This window comes from Sinocyclocheilus grahami, unplaced genomic scaffold (assembly GCF_001515645.1).
Source record: "Sinocyclocheilus grahami isolate Dianchi unplaced genomic scaffold, SAMN03320097.WGS_v1.1 scaffold267.1, whole genome shotgun sequence".
Taxonomy (NCBI): domain Eukaryota; kingdom Metazoa; phylum Chordata; class Actinopteri; order Cypriniformes; family Cyprinidae; genus Sinocyclocheilus; species Sinocyclocheilus grahami.
In genome coordinates, this window is record NW_015505446.1 from 827643 (window position 1) to 846025 (window position 18383).

An 18383-nucleotide genomic window follows, 5' to 3' on the forward strand; every position below is an offset into this window, starting at 1 on the left:
AATTTGTTTTTTGAACTTTAAACCGAATAAACACATTTCATTACACCAAATACACAAAATGACCTTTTTAGCAACATCATATGACCCCTTTAAGGTGGTGTTGTTTTCAAAACCTGTAATTGAAAACATGCTTGAGATTTCCCAAATAACTAGACATAAAATGTGCAAGACTGCAGTCATTTTAGAATTATGTTGTAGCTACATACATAAATCACATAGGCCTATCATAAAAACACATTTAAAACAACATCATGCAAGGACTTTCTTTTTTTATTTACCTAATGCGCTTGAGCTTGCTATAGAACGCTAAAAATGTGGGTTGAGTAAAATTGGCCTATTTCACTCTAAAAATGCTGGGTTTGTTCAACCCAACTTTGGGTCAAATATGGACTAACCCAACTTTTGAGTTAAAAATTTAATTAAAAAATTTAACCCAATGTTGGGTTAGTCCATATTTGACACAAAGTTGGGTTGAAACAACCCAGCATTTTTTAAAGTGTTGCATGATAGCCTAAGATCATTCAAAATGTTGCATATTCACACCCTGATAGCACACGTACATCACGGAGACGTCGATCTGACATCTGCAAGACGTATTTTTTTAGAGTGTTTGCTGATTTGCAATACGTCTGTCTATAGGACGTTTCCTGTTAGATGTCAAATAGACGCTTAGAAGATGTCTTTAAGATGTTTATGATTTACAATGTATGTAAAACTGACATCTTAGAGACGTCTATCAGATGTTTGTACACAGCAGATGCTTTCCAGATGAAGCGATCTTTAAAAGATGACACGTGTGCTATCTGAGTAGTGTATCAGCCACAATAAATATGTATTAAAGAATTATTATTTTGCACAAAAATTTAAGTCCACAACAAGAAAGATTCTATTCGGAAGAAAGGACCAGGGTTTGAGAGCACTAAGTTAAGAGACCTTTTAAAACTGACAAAGCTTTGCTTCGGTTGCCTTAGAGACAAGCATTGCACTCTGGAGAACTCTTAGTTAAGGCAATGGAAAGCTTTTTGAAAAATAGTCCACATCCAGTCATTCATATGATTTCTGAGATTATAAATTGCTCTGAAATATGTGCTATACCCTGATCAAAAGGGAAAAAATATCTCCACTCTTCATTTTGTATGTTACAGGTGCAAAAGCAGTGCTGAAGATATAAAGAGCATCTACAGTAGGCCTTTATTAGGAACATTTTATTTCTGAATATATATGTTCAGGCCCGTAACCAGCTATGAGGCCACCGAGGTCCGGACCTTGGTAAATTTTTCATGTTCAAAAATAAAATGTGTTCTTTGAATGACTAATTTGCTGTTAAACTCATCATATGAATGCCTGCATGACATGTATAATTCAGTTTAGACAGTTTGGAAGAATGTTTAGCGTCCCTCCCTGGTATGAAAATGATCGCTGCAAGATGCTGGCGGACTGAAGGAGGCTTGAGAGAGCTGTGAGTGAGGGCGCGGGCGCAGCCTCCGTGTTGCCAGATCCAGCTATTATAAGCGTTTTTGGACTTGTCTTTTCCACTTAATTTAACACTTTAGAAAGTTAATAAAGTAGGACGTTTCCGTGTAGAGTCAGCGATATCTTTATCTTATCTTATTTATAAAAGATCGGAAATAATTTCGGTTTATTTTTATTTACTTGTAGTTTTTTTGTTTGTTTTAGTATCAATATCTGGCAACACTGCATCGCAGGTGTTCTTAAACTGAAGGCAATCAAAAAAGCCCATGGACAGGTTTTTGCTGACAGGATACGACATTCGGTAAGGGAAACGCAAAAATGATCATGACATTATCTGTCATAAACCTTATCAACGCTGTCAAAAACAGTAGCATTTAACACTAGTACACACAGATCTGTAGAACAAGTTGGTTACAGAATGAAATGAAATACGCAATAACTAGCCATGAAGAAGTCTATGCTATGTCATTCAGTATAGTTAAATTTTCACAAATCATTCTGTGAACTTTAATACGAGCACTAGACAAACGTATTGTAGTTATGTATTGTTGTAATAAACTGATCAAATTATCCACCCTTAAATGTTGTAAAGTATTTTGATGCATTCAGTAGGGTATGATTTAAAAAGAATAATTCCTCCAAAACAAAAAAGAGAAAACATCTTTCACAAACATCTACATGTCTGTCTCCTTTAAAGTGTTTATAGTGTATATAATGAGTTGTATTTGTAGGGGTTATTATAGCACCCCTCCCCCGACCTCACTAATTTTCAAAGCCTGGGTACGGCCATGTGTATATATATATATATATATATATGCATCATATTTAAACTTATTTACATAAAGGTGAAACATGTCTTGTTACCTTAACCCTGAATGTGCAGGTGGTTTTGTTTGTGTGTGTGTGTGTTTTTGCTCAGAATGGGCTGATGGGAACGCAAGGTCGGCCGCTGTGCTGAACGCGATAAGCCTGACACTAAAAAAACCATCGCCTGAAAAATCGCCTAAATATGAACGCTGACCAGAGAGGCTATTTCTGATTCCGAGAGACTCACCACATGTACAAAAACTTCAGGCCACTGATGTTGTCAAAAGCAGAAGTGAGACGTTTCAGGGGAAAAATAAAAATTTGACACTTGACACTTTCCAGAGTTTGCATTATTTGATATGAGACCCAGTTATGTAGAGTAGTAATTATATTAACCGCTATAAATGTATTATATACATAAAGGTTCCAGGTAGAACCTGAAAAGGTTTTTAGGCTACACTCTTAAAAATAAAGGTGCCGAAAGGGAAGAACCATTTTGGGTTCCTCAAAGAACCTTTCAGTGAACATTTCTTAAAATAACAGTAGTTTTCTTAGTATGAAGAACATTTTAATAATCTAAAGAATAACCTTTTGTGTAATGATGGATGTTTACGGTTCCTATAATGGAACTATCAATGCCAAAGAATCTTTATCTTTAAAGAATCTTTATTTAAGAGGAGAACATTTTTAAGTTCCACAAAAAAAACCGTATTCATTAGTTGTATGCATATAATGATGCTTTGAAGAACTGAGAAATTAATATAGTGATTTGACAGTCTTAAAATGATGATTCTGTATCTTTATTGAACTTTCTCACCTATTGCATTTCATAATCAGACAGAGCTTTTTTGGACATTTGAGTTCAGTTACAGAAGCTTCTGGTATTACATTGAATTACATAAAATAACAATAAAGACTTAATAGCCAGACTTTTAATTATTAAAATCAATTAAATAAAAAAAACTAACTTTATTTTCTTCCGAAATTATATTGAATATTCAGTTTGCCTTTTAAGGCAAGACACTATAGGCAAAATTTGTCATTTTGGGTTTTGCTTTGGTATTTTCTGATTTATGGAGTGATAATGAGAGAAATCGAAGAGACCCTTTAGTATGTCAACAAAATGAAAGAATTTTGAACCTGTCTTTATACAGTGCCTAGTTTTCTCTTCTGGAAATGTATGCAAGTGCATATTCAATTACAGAATTCCTAATTTGCCTCATTTAAATGTAACATCATTTCTGAAAACTTGTAATACAAAACAGTTGTCTGTGATTAATCAACTGGGGCGATCTGTTAGTTAAAAGTTACATTTTTACCCTTTTCACCTGTGGTGTCTTGCCTTAAAATCAATGTTTATGTTTGTTCCTTCTGGACTGGAGGGAATCTGAACACACTGAGCTTCCTGCAGGAGGGATGCTGAGGGACTCTCAGGTGCATGACACAAAGTTGCTGATTCTTGCATCAGATGACATGCAGATTAAACTCTCAGAGGGGAACTAAAGCCACTGTGTGAGTGAGAGATATTGTTAACCTCTTTACAGCAAGTGAAGTAGTTTTCTCTTGTGCATCTCATTGTCACCTTTTTATGGGAAGTAGTCTGTGGGTTCATAAGACTCTGCTAAGATAAATTACAAAAAATAGAAACTAGCTAAGATGGCCTCTGTTGAGATGAATGAAGTTCTGTGCCATGTTTGAAATTGTGACTGTGTTATTAGTTTTATAGTGATTTGAATACATATTTTGAGGCGGTTACCCTGCTGTAAAAAATAATGATAGTGAATAGAAAAAAGTAAGCTAACCCATATGTATTTAGAATTTTATGCATTTTGTTCATGCAAATCTGTAATAAAGAAATACATTTTTTACAATGAAATGTAATGAAATGTATACCTATTTTTTACTATACTGTATATTTTAACATTTTACATTTATTTATTTCCCCCTTGAAATATGAAGCACATTTGACAGTCCGAAAATTAGGGGTCTGTATACTCCAGTGGATAAAGATTTATAAGAATAATAGAGACTACAAGTTTCATAACTGTTTCCTGACGTTTCTACATATAAATGTATTTCTTTTTTTTAATAAACGTTATTAAAGTTTTGCTCAGAGACTCTAGCTTTGGACCTTAAAGGTTGAAACTCCTGCCAGCACATAACAAAGTTATTATATGTTATTATGTTACATTGTAATTAAACAAAATAATACATTTAATAATAATAATAATAAATGAATTAATGAATTAATAAATGCCTTTCTAACTCAGAATATTAAGGCTTTTTCAGTTCAGTTTCTTCAGTTCATCCTGGATTAATATTGTCATGTCTCTGTTGCGTAATTAATTTTCATAGGTGACTCAAACTGGTTTAATAGCTTCATCACGGTAATATTCAGCGTTTAATGTGCTTAACATAAAAAGGACAATGTTCTTAATCTTTCTCTTTTCGCTATTTCACTTCAACTACTTCATTAAACTATAACCCTTGTACGCTAAATATTTAAGTGTGTATTTAAAGTATCTGCGGAGATTTTTATTCAGTGAATTACAGATAGTAAAATTAATGGCGTCTTTTGCAGCCAATAAAACTCGACACAGGCGGGAGCAAAACTCTAAAGTCGCTGCTGCTGATGGTGTGAATAGGCGGAAATGATTGGCGTCTCTTTTAGCCAATGGGAACGTATCAGGGGCGTGGCATTGTCTGCCTGATGCTGCTGCTATAGGAACAGCTGGAGTTGATTGGCATCGTTTTCAGCCAATGGAAACGCTGAGGGGGCGTGGCGTTCTCCGAGTGATGCTGCTACAGTATGAACAGCTGGAGATGCGCTGATGTCAAAAGCGCCCGACGATCATCAGGTGATGTGAACTCAACCAACTCGTCCATTCAGCTGATTCATCTTCTACTGCAGACTGGTGATACTGTTCTTAACGACTCATCCGACTGGTTATTTGTCCAAACCAGGTAAGATCTGTTTTTTTTAAGTATAAAACTGTTTAAGTGTTTAGCTATAAAGTATAGTTAAATTAAATGACACATGATCAGTGTAGCCTTAACATGTTAAGTAAATGAATATTAAAATCAAATGAGATGTGACCTCTTGATGGTTAAGGATTTGGGCAGCGTTTAGTCTTGCATGGGTGACCATGGTAGAGGAGATATTCTTTCAACTTTTCTTTGGATATTCTTAATCTATATATAGTAGATCTATATATAATATTACTTAATTCATTATAATATAGTATTTGTAGAAATATACATAAATAAAAAATTAAATATAAATGGGTATTGCAAAAAATATCATAGCTCTATATATAATATAGTATAATATCATAATATTATATATATATATATATATGCATATATATATATATACACACACACACATATACATGCAATAAATAAAAAATTAGAATATTGTGAAAAAGTTCTTTTTTTGTAACATTTCAAAAAGTGAAACTTTCATATATTCTAGATTCATTACATGTAAAGTAAAACATTTCAAAGTTTTTTTTTTTTTTTTTTTTTTTAATTTTTTTTTTTACACACACACATAATATTATATATATATATATATATATACACACACACACATATACATGCAATAAATAAAATACACATATAATTGTTATTGCACAATAATATCATAGCTCTATCTACATATTAAAATAATATTGTATTAATTCTAATAATGTATTAATAGTAGTGATAAGAGTATTCATTATTTTGCAATATATAAATACAAATATTATATTACAATTAATAATATTTATACATAATAATAATAATGAAATATAAATACATTTTGCAAAATAATATAATAGTTCAATAGATATATACAATTGAAGCATAGAAGATTAGGCCTTTCGAATGCAACGAATGCAGAACGCATTATTTATTACACAAAGTGTTGTTAGCACTTTGTTTCTAAACAGATTTACAGGTTTAGTGCAGATATACGGTTTCCGTGTTATTTCAAAATGATTATACCAGGGATACCCGATTATATTTATTGAGTTTGCAAATTCTTTATTTATTTATTGTCCAAATCCACTTATATTGCATTCCAAACGCACATTTGTTCAATATACGCACTCCCCGAATCAATCCCAGCTTTGCAGTTGCATGCTTTGCCACAGTTTACAGAGGTCAACTAAAGGGTGAAATCCACCACAAAACACATATCTGTAATCTAACGGACATTCTTACACCAGGATGTAAATTTAAGCCCCAGGGACCATGTTGCATTTTGCAAAATGCAGAAACCATGCGTATTTTGAAATGTATCTACCTGATGTGCATTTACTGCACCATAAACAAACGATAATGTTGTGCCATAATCATTTCGAAAGCATATGCTTTTGCTTCTTGAGCTTCTTAGACCGTTTGCTCTTGTCATTTGGTATGCAAATACAAATCTTACTTGCTATTTTTGGCGCACACAGGTTTCTCATCCCACCAACACACACACATACCAACCATTAGCTTCAGCCACCAACAGCTGAACTGTCTGTACTCTACAGGGGCCAGCTGCATATGGTTTTGAAACAGTTTGGACGGCTATTACCAAATAATTATTTGCTCTAGTGTTCTAAAGCTCATTTATTTTCATTCCCCTGCCCAAACAGCTTTGACTAGTCTCGACAAAGGTGTTTGTTGTTGGACCTCTGATGGCTTTGCCCCCATGAGGGACCCAGCAATTAGTCCCCTCCGGCCCCAGAGCGAGTGCTGCTCTGCAGGAGCCCGTCAGCGTACCATTGCCACTGTTTGTGTGTATTCTTTTCCACTGTCTGGCCTCTGGGTAAATCTCAAAGGAAGCTGAATGTACACCGAGGGCAGACAGGATCCAGAGGTGCAATAGTTGCATTATTGCATACTACATCTTTTTTTTGCTGTATGCATTAGCTAATTTAAATGAAGTAAGTTGAGTAGCATCATTTTTGAACATTTTATCACTATTTAATTGTGTGCAAGCTATTTAAATTTGTAAAATAGATGTGTTTTCTTTTTTCACGAAATAATTTATTTTGGCATAAAAGTACCGGATTTTGGACAAAGGTTGCCTCTGTTAAAATATTGAGATGGAATATATTAAATGCAATGCATTCAAATATATTATAAAAATATTATATATATATATATAATTTTATATTTTTTTTTTTTGCTCGCTAGTTCTAATCACGCCACAATCAACATGTTACCAATGAGATCACACAAATTCGTCAAAACGTAAAATAGTTATGAATTGTCCAGTGTGTTGGACAGGATGTTTCTGTCTGTGGTTGTGTCTACTATAGTATCAAAAATCAGTTTGTTGATTATTCTCTGTTGTTTGAGTTAAAGCTCAAAACAACATCAAAACATTGTAATGATGATGCTTATAGTCGCATTGGTTTGCGAGCAAAAGCATTCACAAATTTGAGGAACATTAAACTTAGCCCGACACATTGTTTGGTGATAGCAATCTTGTCACAAATGCTTCTCACTTCCTCACATTACATTTATATCTCATGATCAACTGCCCAACAGTGATGCAGGCCACCTGTCAAAGCATTTTAGGTGTGTGTGTGTGTGTGTGTACGGAGAATATCATACTGATATTCTCTTTATATGGTTATAATGGCAAAAAACAAGGATTCCTCCACTTGTCCGTCTCTGTGCCAAGGGGTGGGTGTGAGGGCAATGGGCACTCATGGATCGTGGGAACAGCATCACTCTCTCCGTAAACCACTGGCTTTAAGATTTTAAAAATAGACGAGGTTACACATGCCTAATATGAGAGAAAAAAAAATCATAGCTTATGTCCCGGGGCTTTTACATTAGTCGTTAGCCACTATGCTAACAGCAGGGGTAGATCATCTGAAAGATATTTCCCAGTGGGATTGATACCAAATACGTTAGCAAAGCCAAATTTATGATTGTATTTCACTGATTTATAGCCCTATGTGAAGTTGTAAAGTCAAATGAAGCTACAAGCTTAGCGTACATACTAGAGGTCTTGATTTTTTGCTATGTCCAATGTATTGTGGTTCTTATCGACATCAACTGAGTGTCATTCTTGTTTAGAAACATGAAGATATTTTCTACTTCGGGTTTTTTGCTTTTTATGTCAGCTGCTAGAATCTCAATGTAGTTAAATGCAGCTAACAGCTTAGCAGATTCTAGCTACAATGCTGTAACTTACAAAAATGTTAGCTACTGGTAATTTAGCTTTAAAAGTCATTCTAGTGTGACTTCACTATCAAATGTGCATGAAAATAGCAAAGCAGATGTGCTGAGTGGAGAATTTTAATGTTATTTGAGAACAGATTAAAACAAAGTGTTAGCTTTAGCCTCTAGCATTTGACCAGGCTCCTTCTATAGGGTGACCATACGTGTCTGCACACGCAAACAAAGCCAAAACCTAGATATTTTAGGCAATATAGAAATCCTGGCCAGGACGCATCCTGGGAAAATGGCACATATGGTCACCCTACCTTCTAGATCTGTGAAATGCATCACTCCTGTTCTGCAACTGGTTAAAACCTTTCAGTTTCCACTGACTGACAACCCTAAACCTGGAAACTTTACATAACAAAACCCCCAAAATCAACTGTTGGTGTCCATTTCGCTCATGGGAGAACAGGGGGTGGATAGGAACTTTCCCTTCATCGTATCACACTATTATTTTAAGTGCGGTTGTAATGTTAATTCTAACTTTACTCTACCTTTAAATGGAGATGACATATTTTTAACCCATGCCCTGTGGAAATGTTCATGTTTGTGTTGGGATAACCCAGACTGTGGGGGTGTTATCCTGTGCGCCCGGGCTAACTTTACTCCTAGCTGACCCTCTGGAGGGTATAAGTACACAAACTTACCATAATTCGTGGTTGGGAAGTTGAGCTGGTAGTTGGTATTGGCTGAACACATCACCCATGAGTAGTTCTCAATATATTTGCAAAAGCAATCCATATACTGATGTTACTGCAGCAAAATGAGTGCCAATGAATTGTGAACTGTTGTGCACATGCATATATTTCACTACCAAATATATTGTAATTTTTTTATTATATTATATTATATTTAAATATTTAGTTATTTATTGTATTATTCTTATTTTATATTATGCTGTTACTTTCTGTAAATTATTATTTTAAAAAATGTAAACAAAAATTTATATAAATAAAAACGCCACGCTTTCTGCTAATAAATTACATTTTTCATTCTGTCTTTCAGCTGGTTTAGGGAAAACCCGCTCCGAACGCAAAACATCATGGGGCGGAAGAAAATACAGATCTCTCGGATTCTTGACCAGCGGAATAGACAGGTTTGTACTTGTTTCATTTCATATGCTGTTTAAATTCAACATGAAATGACATCAGAACATTTTTAGTTTCTATAATATGACATTTTGTTTGTGTGTGAAACTGAATATTTGATAGGAAATAATGTAGGGCGATGTTTGATTTCAACAATTAGGATATGATTGGTGGATGTTATCCTGTTTTATTACCATTACTATTTTATTTTTGATTCCACCCTCAAAGAAAAGTTGTTTTAAAGACTGAAAAAATTATACAATTTTGATTATTATTTTTTTAATTCTAAAACATTAGGATTTTTCCCCCCAGTTGTACCGAACATTTTTGCATAATAAAACCATAAATAATGTTTCTATTAATTTTGATTTCATGTTGTATGTTAATCTATATATCTATATCTCCATATTTATTTGATGAAAAAAAAAATGAGGCTTTCTTTCTTTTCAGACCATTAGGACTAAATTATGTAAGGTTTTCACACCTTTGCCATTCTCACACGGAAATCAATGGTAGACGGTTGCTTTTGCTCTACATCAGAATGTGATATTTTAATCCAGGGCAAAAGATCTTAAGGTGTGAAACATGGGCTTTGCTATGAGACGAAGAAGACATATGTCCAAAAAAAGACTTTAAAAGAAAACAGCGTGAGGTGTCAAACCATGATAGCTTAGTTTGTAGCATCTATCAGAAGTTTCTGTAACAATAGTCCTGTGGTTTGTTCTCTTCTTCAAGGTGACATTTACCAAGCGCAAATTTGGTCTGATGAAAAAGGCCTACGAGCTGAGCGTGTTGTGCGACTGCGAGATCGCTCTCATCATCTTCAACAGCACTAACCGTCTTTTCCAATATGCCAGCACCGATATGGACAAAGTGCTGTTAAAGTACACCGAATACAGTGAACCTCACGAAAGCCGTACAAACACTGACATACTGGAGGTACATGCCAAATCTCTCTCTTCTGAAATGTGTTCATTATTAGCATATCACCAAATCAGATGAGTTACCACTATGATTTAACTGTGCTTGATATAATTGAAACATAACCAAACAAAGTCCCACAACTAGTTTGTAATTGCAAATGAAGCAGGAGAAGATTAGGACATCAATTAGATATGCCTGTATATTTGGAAGTACGGGCCAAAAACCCCCCCAAAAAACAGACCATTAATGAAAATGATTTATTTAGCATTATTTTCTCATTTAATAATTATAAAGAAGTATAATAATAATATATAGTACCATTCAAACGTTTGGGATCAGTAAGATTTTATTTGAAAGAAATAGTTTTGCGTTTTGCATTAAATTGACCAAAAGTGACACCAAAGACATTTAAAATACCACAAGTTTTTTCCCCCCAAAATAAATGCTGTTCTTCTGAACTTTCTGTTCATCAAAGAGTCCTAAAAAATTTAGCACAATTTCCACAAAAATATTAAGCAGCACAACTGTTTTCAAGATTGATAATAAAAAAATTGTTTCTTGAGCATCATATCAGCATATTAGAATGATTTCTGAAGGATTATGTGACACTGATGACTGGAGTAATGATTAGCATCACAGGAATAAATTGCATTTTATAATATAATAACATAGAAAACACATATTTAAAATTATAATAATATTTCACAATATTACAATTTTTACTGTATTTTTGATCAAATAAATGCAGCCCTTGGTGAGCATAATAGACTTCTTTCTCTCTTTCTATATTTTTTCTCATTAGAAGAGCTGAGTATCAAGTCATATTGAGCTGTGGTGCTCATATGAGAGATGGAGGTTCAAATTTAGCCGAAGTCATGTCCTAGTCCAATTTCCTCTCCTTCACCCCAATGTCATACCATTCTCTCTTTTCTCCTCTTTTCCATCCTCTTACTCTCTGAGCACTCCAGACTTTGAGAAGGAAAGGATTGGGGTTGGATAGTTCGGAGCTTAATCAGGAAGCCAGCGTGACGACGGGAACGGAGAAATATCATGATGGCATGGACCTCTCCATCGCTCGCCAGCGCTATTATGTTAGTAGAATCAAAAATGAACCACACACATATGATTATCTGAAACACACGTCTAAAGTAATGCTGTAAATCCAATTACAGGCTCCTTCGCTCCTGCCTTCAGAAGTGATGGGTGCAAGTACCGAAAACGGCTACAGCAGCTCCTCCAATCCAAACCTAGGTTCCCATCGGACACCGTCCTACAAACCATTGTGTAACAGGCTGGGCCCAACTGGTTCTGTCAGCTCCAACTCCCATCCAGCTCTCATGGGACCGCATGCAGGTAAGATCCATATTGTTTCCAAATATTTGTAAACATGACTAGACTTATCCTTCAATATTAAAAAAGGCTACAGTTAAAGCTATACTATGTGTGTAATAGTATGTAACATCTAGCGGTTGAAGCATAAAACTGCAAGTTATTTGAGGAGGAACGTTGTTATGATAATTACGTGAGTTGTTATTCGTCTCCATGGATGAATCTTATGGCTTATCAGTGCGAATGTGAAAAGCGACATGAAAACTTTAACAATAAAGAAAGACGGATATCCGAAAAGTATTTCTTATGAGCAAGTAAATAGCTTATACACGGTTGTTGTTTGGACTCGTTGAAATCAGTTGTTTTAAAATAACTTTTAAAGTCTGGCAACTCAACCATCAGACATAACGATTGCTATTCATATCAGATAAAGGTGCAAACTATGCACCTTATTTTTAAAGTAAAAGCGGACACGGTCATTTGTAACTTGAATGTGCAAGGCTTCCGGTGTCATTCTATTCCAGTTATTTATATCTTTACAAAACAGCGGGTTTTGCTGCTTGATATTGCAAACTGTTATTTTGTATCGTAGTATTTAATGCATTGTGGTAATTGTAAACAAACTAGGATGTAGGTCAAAGTTTTACCGTATACGGCACATTGTTATTCTTCTAGTCATTTACCTAATGAATCAGAAGTCTCGCACATTCACAGAAAATAGCCTACTTCAGCATTACAATATAAGATGGAAAACTATTTATAGGCAAGTGGAACTGGTTTTGAAATTAAAAATTATATTGTGAACCTAGTCAATGCACAGCAGATGTGATGCAATGCAAATTATGTTGATTCATGATTTATTATGGGTACTGTCGCTTTCCCTTTTTGCTTGCAAACTCTTTTCAGTATGCGGTTTAGTTGTTGTGGCTTCAAACTAATTCCACTGTGAATAAAAATATGAAGGGCTGATGGGGCCAAATGTCTTTAAACGGAATGTGTGAAATTTGACTGTGTCTACATGCACTGTTCGTCCACGTTAACGCGGCATTCTAGCTGTGTTAAGGCGTCAGTTTTTGCCGTGTTTCTTTAGTATGTATAAAGACGAACAATTTTACCATGTTAAGCAAACTAATTTGAACATATCTCTCAACGCGCACATTCTGGCTGTGTTCGAACATGTAGTCTAATACTTTTTAAAGTAGATTTACCTCTTGATTTATCCCTCATGAGCAAATATAATGTGTGATGTTTGCATACAAGCATACCAGTGTACCATTACAACATCTTCCATGAATAAACATGAAGTCTGATGTTTGTAAACATATATACCAATGTACCCACGCATCACATAAGCAAATAGAGTCTCAAACACAGCAATTTCATTGGCTGCTGTGCATGTTGTCATGTTAATGTGGCCAAACAGTGCATTTTGACGAGGTCAAATGCGTTCCGTTCAAAGACTTTTGACCCCATCCACCTTCCATATACCAATCACCTGACCTACTTGCCTTTATTTACTGATATGACATAAACACGCACAGACTTATGATAAAAGTACGCCGTTTCCTGGGAAATCCTTCCTGACAACTCTAAAATAGCAATAATTATTATAGGCCATATTGGTTTGGGGTAAGACAAAAACATGTACTTTATGATGTAGTTAATTATGAATTATTATATAGTTAATTATGAATTATTAAAGCTGGCCCTGTATCGATATTGTGGCACGTGTGCAGCAGTGGACCGCGCTTAATTGGAATACAAGAACAACGTTTAAAATTGAGCAGAAAAGTGCGAGGTTTCTAAAAACCTCCACTGAGGATAAACGTGCTTGCTTTCTGAAAACACTGGCTAGCTTGCAGTTTAGCGATCTCCACTTCAATATTCTATTCTCAGAAAAGTGTAATTCATCAAGTGTTAATTTATTAGACAGAGAGAGAGAGAGAGAGAGAGAGGCTGTGTAAGTATGAATTACCACCGTTTTTCTGCGTTTCTCTATTAACAGTGAAGCTGTGGCTTTAATTCCTTTAAAAACAATGATGTTACCAGCTCCTTGTTGAGAAAGATAATGTAGCTCTTGAGCGATTAAGTTATTTAGTTGATAAAATTGCGGGGCAGTGCTAAAAAGTTTGTTCCTGAATGTCTGAGTGTGGCCGCAACGTGATCTGTGTGAATGACTGAGCGTGTGTGTGTGTTAGATACAGAAGACAGCGCATTAGTTTAGAACTCTTCTAATTTTACAATGATAACCTACCAGCAATGTTATGATGATTTTTTTTAATATATTAGAATGAGTACATTACAATATAAATTTATTAGAACGAGTACTTTATTATTTATGGGCTTAAAAACAATATGCAAACAATCAGAATATTGTACCTGGTGGGGAGTGCACAATGTAAACATGAAACATATGCCATTACCTATATTGTACTGTGGTACAGTTTTGGAGGCCCTTCATAATGCAGAGGTCAACTGCCTGCTCTGCCAGTAGTTAAAAATGGCACTATAGTATACAGTGTTTAATAAACAGCTGTTTTACTCAATTCTTCTGAGGGGAAATTCAGTGCAGTGCAGTTCCGTATCGTGATACGTATCGTATCGTGGCCTCTGTATCGTGACTTTGCTGGTGATACACAGTACTTATTATAGTCATTATCGGATGGGGGTACACAGAAAGGCAATGGGGAACGCTCCCCGAGTAGAGTATTTTAGTATTTGCGCACAGGAAGTTCTCATATGTGAAACAGCCCACCCTCTCAACCACGCACACACACACAGACACACATATGAAACAGTAGCTGAAGACAGAGCTGTGGTTTCTGAGCAGAATGTCACACCTGCCGGACTTTTTGATGCTGTGCCTCTTCAACTCCATATTACTATTAGTAGTGCTGCATGGGAATATTCTACTCAACGCGACCTGTGGTCAGAATCCAGCACTATAAAAGCAAGTTAAAGAGTCACATGCATCAGAATGCAGCTACTAATTGTGAGAGTGGTCTTGAAAAGGAATAGAAATAGTTTGATGTGGTGGTAGACGTCCAGGCTTTTTGATGTGTGAGGATCCATATCCCAGGGCTTGATTTTTAACATTTTACATGAACATAATTTCATTTTCTTGGTCAAAGGTCAAGATTTTTTTTTTTTTTACCATGCTTTCATTTATTTTGTGTACTTTTCAAACATATTTCTACCTATTTATTTATAAAATATTTATTTATTTATTTATTTATAAAATGTATTTATTAATAAAATATTTATTTATTTATTTATTAACATACATTAAAACATTTATTTATTCAGACAAAAATGACATTCTGCAATGAAAAATATTATTATATTTTAAAAGATATGATAATCCAGATGAAGAGTGACAGTAATTCAATTTAAACATTATTTGTTTTTCAAAAGTGTATTTGAGAACTTGACATGAAATGTGAGTTGTGATGAAATATGAGATGCTATTTATTTATTATTTAATTTATGAATTGTTTATTATTATATGAAAAAAATATTTACTTATTTATAGCTATTATTTATTGATAAAAATTATTATTACATTTTTTAAAACTGAGATAGTTTGGATAAAGAGTGAAATAATTAATTACATTTTTTTGAGTTAAACTATTTATTAACTTTTTTTTTTTACTTTTTTCAGTTGCAAAAATACTGTTCATAAAAAAGTTGTGAAGTGGGCAAAAAGGACAACGTGTCACCAAAGAGACATTATATAGGAATATAATGGAAATGTAATGTGTGACGAAAACAAGAAAATCAAGGAAAATGTCACTTGACAAGCTTTTTTCCCCCTATTTCCAACCAACCTGTAATTCCATTAAATTATGCAGAACGTTTCAAAATATGATTTAATTGTGTGCATAAAATGGTTCCTTTGAAAGTCGCTTTATCAAAACATTCAGAGCCATCACATGATGACAAGTTCACATTTATCAGCAAAATATGTTTCCATACAGGTGTCAAGCCTAGATAGTGAATAAACACGGTCTGAGAAGGAAGACTTCTTCTTTCAGTGAGCGACAGAGAGAGTGGGAGAGAGAAACTGAAAAAATAATTTCAACCACATCTTGTTTTTCACTTCCCATATGACTGTGAAGGTCTGGGCTACTCCATGTTCTCTCATGGCAACCTGAGCAGGGCCTTGGAGATGAAGACTCCGCCCCCTCTGAATATGGCCAGTGATGGACGACGTATTGATGCTCACAGCGGACTGTGTGGAACCCGCAGCAATTTATCCAATGCTGTGAGAGAGTCTACAAAAGTATTCACTTATACACTGAAATGACTGTTTCGTCACTACACAGAACTTCACATATGTACCTTTACATAACTTTAATACAGAGGAAGAGGCAACTTTATCTTCATTTCCTGGTGACTCTTATATCAATGTATATGTGTAAATAATTGACAGTCATTTTAAAATGCATAATAGAGAAGTTGCTCATGTACATTCAAATATAATTATCGATGCAATTATATATTATATTATATTATATTAGTTCATTTAAATATAATATCTATTTATAATATGTATTATGTCCAGTAACTAATGACTTGAAGTAATTATATTGTTAATTTGTTAAATAATGTTATATTAATTTATAATATTCATATTTGTCATATCCATTGTATATTATATTAATTAATGAAAGTACATACTATAATATAATATGAATTTATAATATTAGTATTTTGCTTGGCAATTGTATAAATTGTTGTAATTATGAAAATATATGATTTAAAGTCTTATGAGATTTCTAAATATAGATATTTCATCATGGAATATTGTATTAATTTGTATTATTAATATTTGTCATATCAATTATTAATATAATTATAATATAATAATGAATTTAATATAATATATTATATTACTATAATATACTGTTATAATATATTAATATAATGTAATATAATTCATTAATGTAAGTATTACATTATGATAGTGATATTTATAATATTAATAATTTTGTGGTTATTTCAGTTTTCTTTTCCTTTGGTTCCCATCTAGAGAGCACTCTATCAGAGTATGAATGCTGGGGGCCACATGATGGCGATGGGGAAGACAGGCTTACTGGGACACAGTCTGGGGAACTACGGGGCCTCAGGTGGGGGCCCAGTCTTTATTCAGAGCACTTTCTGCAAAATTATAAATACTGCCATGCGACAGTATGCATGTTACACATTTTGAGTATTATTCTAATTAACCTTAAAAGGAAGCACTAACAGTCCGTTTCTATTTTAGAATACAGCCACCCCAGTTACACTGTGGGTTTTCAGCGCAATTCTATGAATACCTGGCAACATTTGTCTCATCAGGACACCCACCAGTCCATGATCAGCCCTGGGTCAGACATTTTTTAATGACCATACATATTAATCATACAATAAATCAGTATAAAAAATATTATATTATATTTACTTTCAATTTTTGCATTTAGATTTGTGTTTTTATTTGTATTTAATTCATTTATATTTAATTTTATTAAATTATTTAATAATGATTTTTATTTATAATTATATGATTATTTATAACTATTTATGACACTCAAATGTCTGTACATCACGTTCATGTCACTGTCCACAGGATGGCATCAGGAGGAAACTGCTCGTACTCGTCCCAGTGCTCCTCCCCTTCCTCGCCACCACACCCCTCCCTCAACCTGAGCATCAAATCAGAGCGCACCTCTCCTGAGCACATGCTCTCAGCCACGCCCCCCAGCCATCACATGCTGCAGCACTCACCAATGGAAGAGCCCAAAGTGACCAGCTGCCCACGGTCAGAGGAATACACAGCTATGGAGAGGGACGAGATACAGAAGAGCAGTTACTCCAGCCAGCATGGCCCACACAGAGAACCCCGAGAGGGGAAAAGCCACCAGCCTTTGAAGCAACCTGACCTCAGTAATGGATGGATAAGATAATTGCCACAACCGTTTCTTTTAATGTCTTAAACTAATAGTTCACCCAAAAATAAAAATTTGCTAAAAATGTACTCACCCTCAGACAATGCCAGATCTAGATGAGATCGGAGCAGATTTGGAGAAATGGACCCTCTACAGCAGTGATCCTCAAATCTGGCTCGCGAGATCCACTTTCCTGCAGAGTTTAGCTCCAACCCTATAATCAAACAAACCTACCTGTGATTATCTAATGATCCTGAAGACATTGATTAGCAAACTCAGGTGTGTTTGATTAGTAACGAAGTCAAGGTAAAGCTGTTGAACGACTAGTTTACTTGGCGTAAAGTGCATTTGAAAACAGTTTTTTCCAAATGTGTCTATATCAAATGTATTTGTATTTTTGATGTTTAAACGATGTCAAAGTAACTTATTCAATGGCCTTCTAATGGACGTTAATCCTCGTTTTCAAATTAAACATGGCTGGAAGTATACCGTCTAAAAACTATAGTGTTAGGGCCATGCACGTTTTTTTTAGCTTAATGTTGAAAGACATGCAAGTCTACACTCTTAAAAATAAAGGTGCTTCACGATGCCATAGAAGAACCTTTTTGTCTAAATGGTTCCA

At 34.5% G+C, this 18383-nt stretch overlaps 1 protein-coding gene across 1 annotated transcript; it reads left to right on the forward strand.

The window, feature by feature from the left end:
* The first annotated feature begins 5134 nt into the window (after positions 1-5134).
* LOC107599488 (myocyte-specific enhancer factor 2B-like) lies at positions 5135-17855 on the forward strand. Its single transcript, XM_016291086.1, has 9 exons — positions 5135-5244; positions 9499-9589; positions 10317-10520; positions 11474-11596; positions 11678-11858; positions 15953-16098; positions 16867-16963; positions 17101-17203; positions 17443-17855. Exons 2-9 carry the CDS (start codon positions 9536-9538, stop codon positions 17777-17779), a joined length of 1245 nt encoding a protein of 414 aa, XP_016146572.1. The 5' UTR covers positions 5135-5244; positions 9499-9535; the 3' UTR covers positions 17780-17855.
* Positions 17856-18383: the final 528 nt, after the last annotated feature.

Bases quoted from the DNA above. Each gene is read 5' to 3' on its own strand.
- LOC107599488 (XM_016291086.1), top strand. From the start codon at position 9,536: ATGGGGCGGAAGAAAATACAGATCTCTCGGATTCTTGACCAGCGGAAT. The intron at 11,859-15,952 runs GTAAGATCCATA...ATGACTGTGAAG, and splicing joins TCTCATGGGACCGCATGCAG to GTCTGGGCTACTCCATGTTC. The intron at 16,964-17,100 runs GTGGGGGCCCAG...TTTCTATTTTAG, and splicing joins GGGGAACTACGGGGCCTCAG to AATACAGCCACCCCAGTTAC.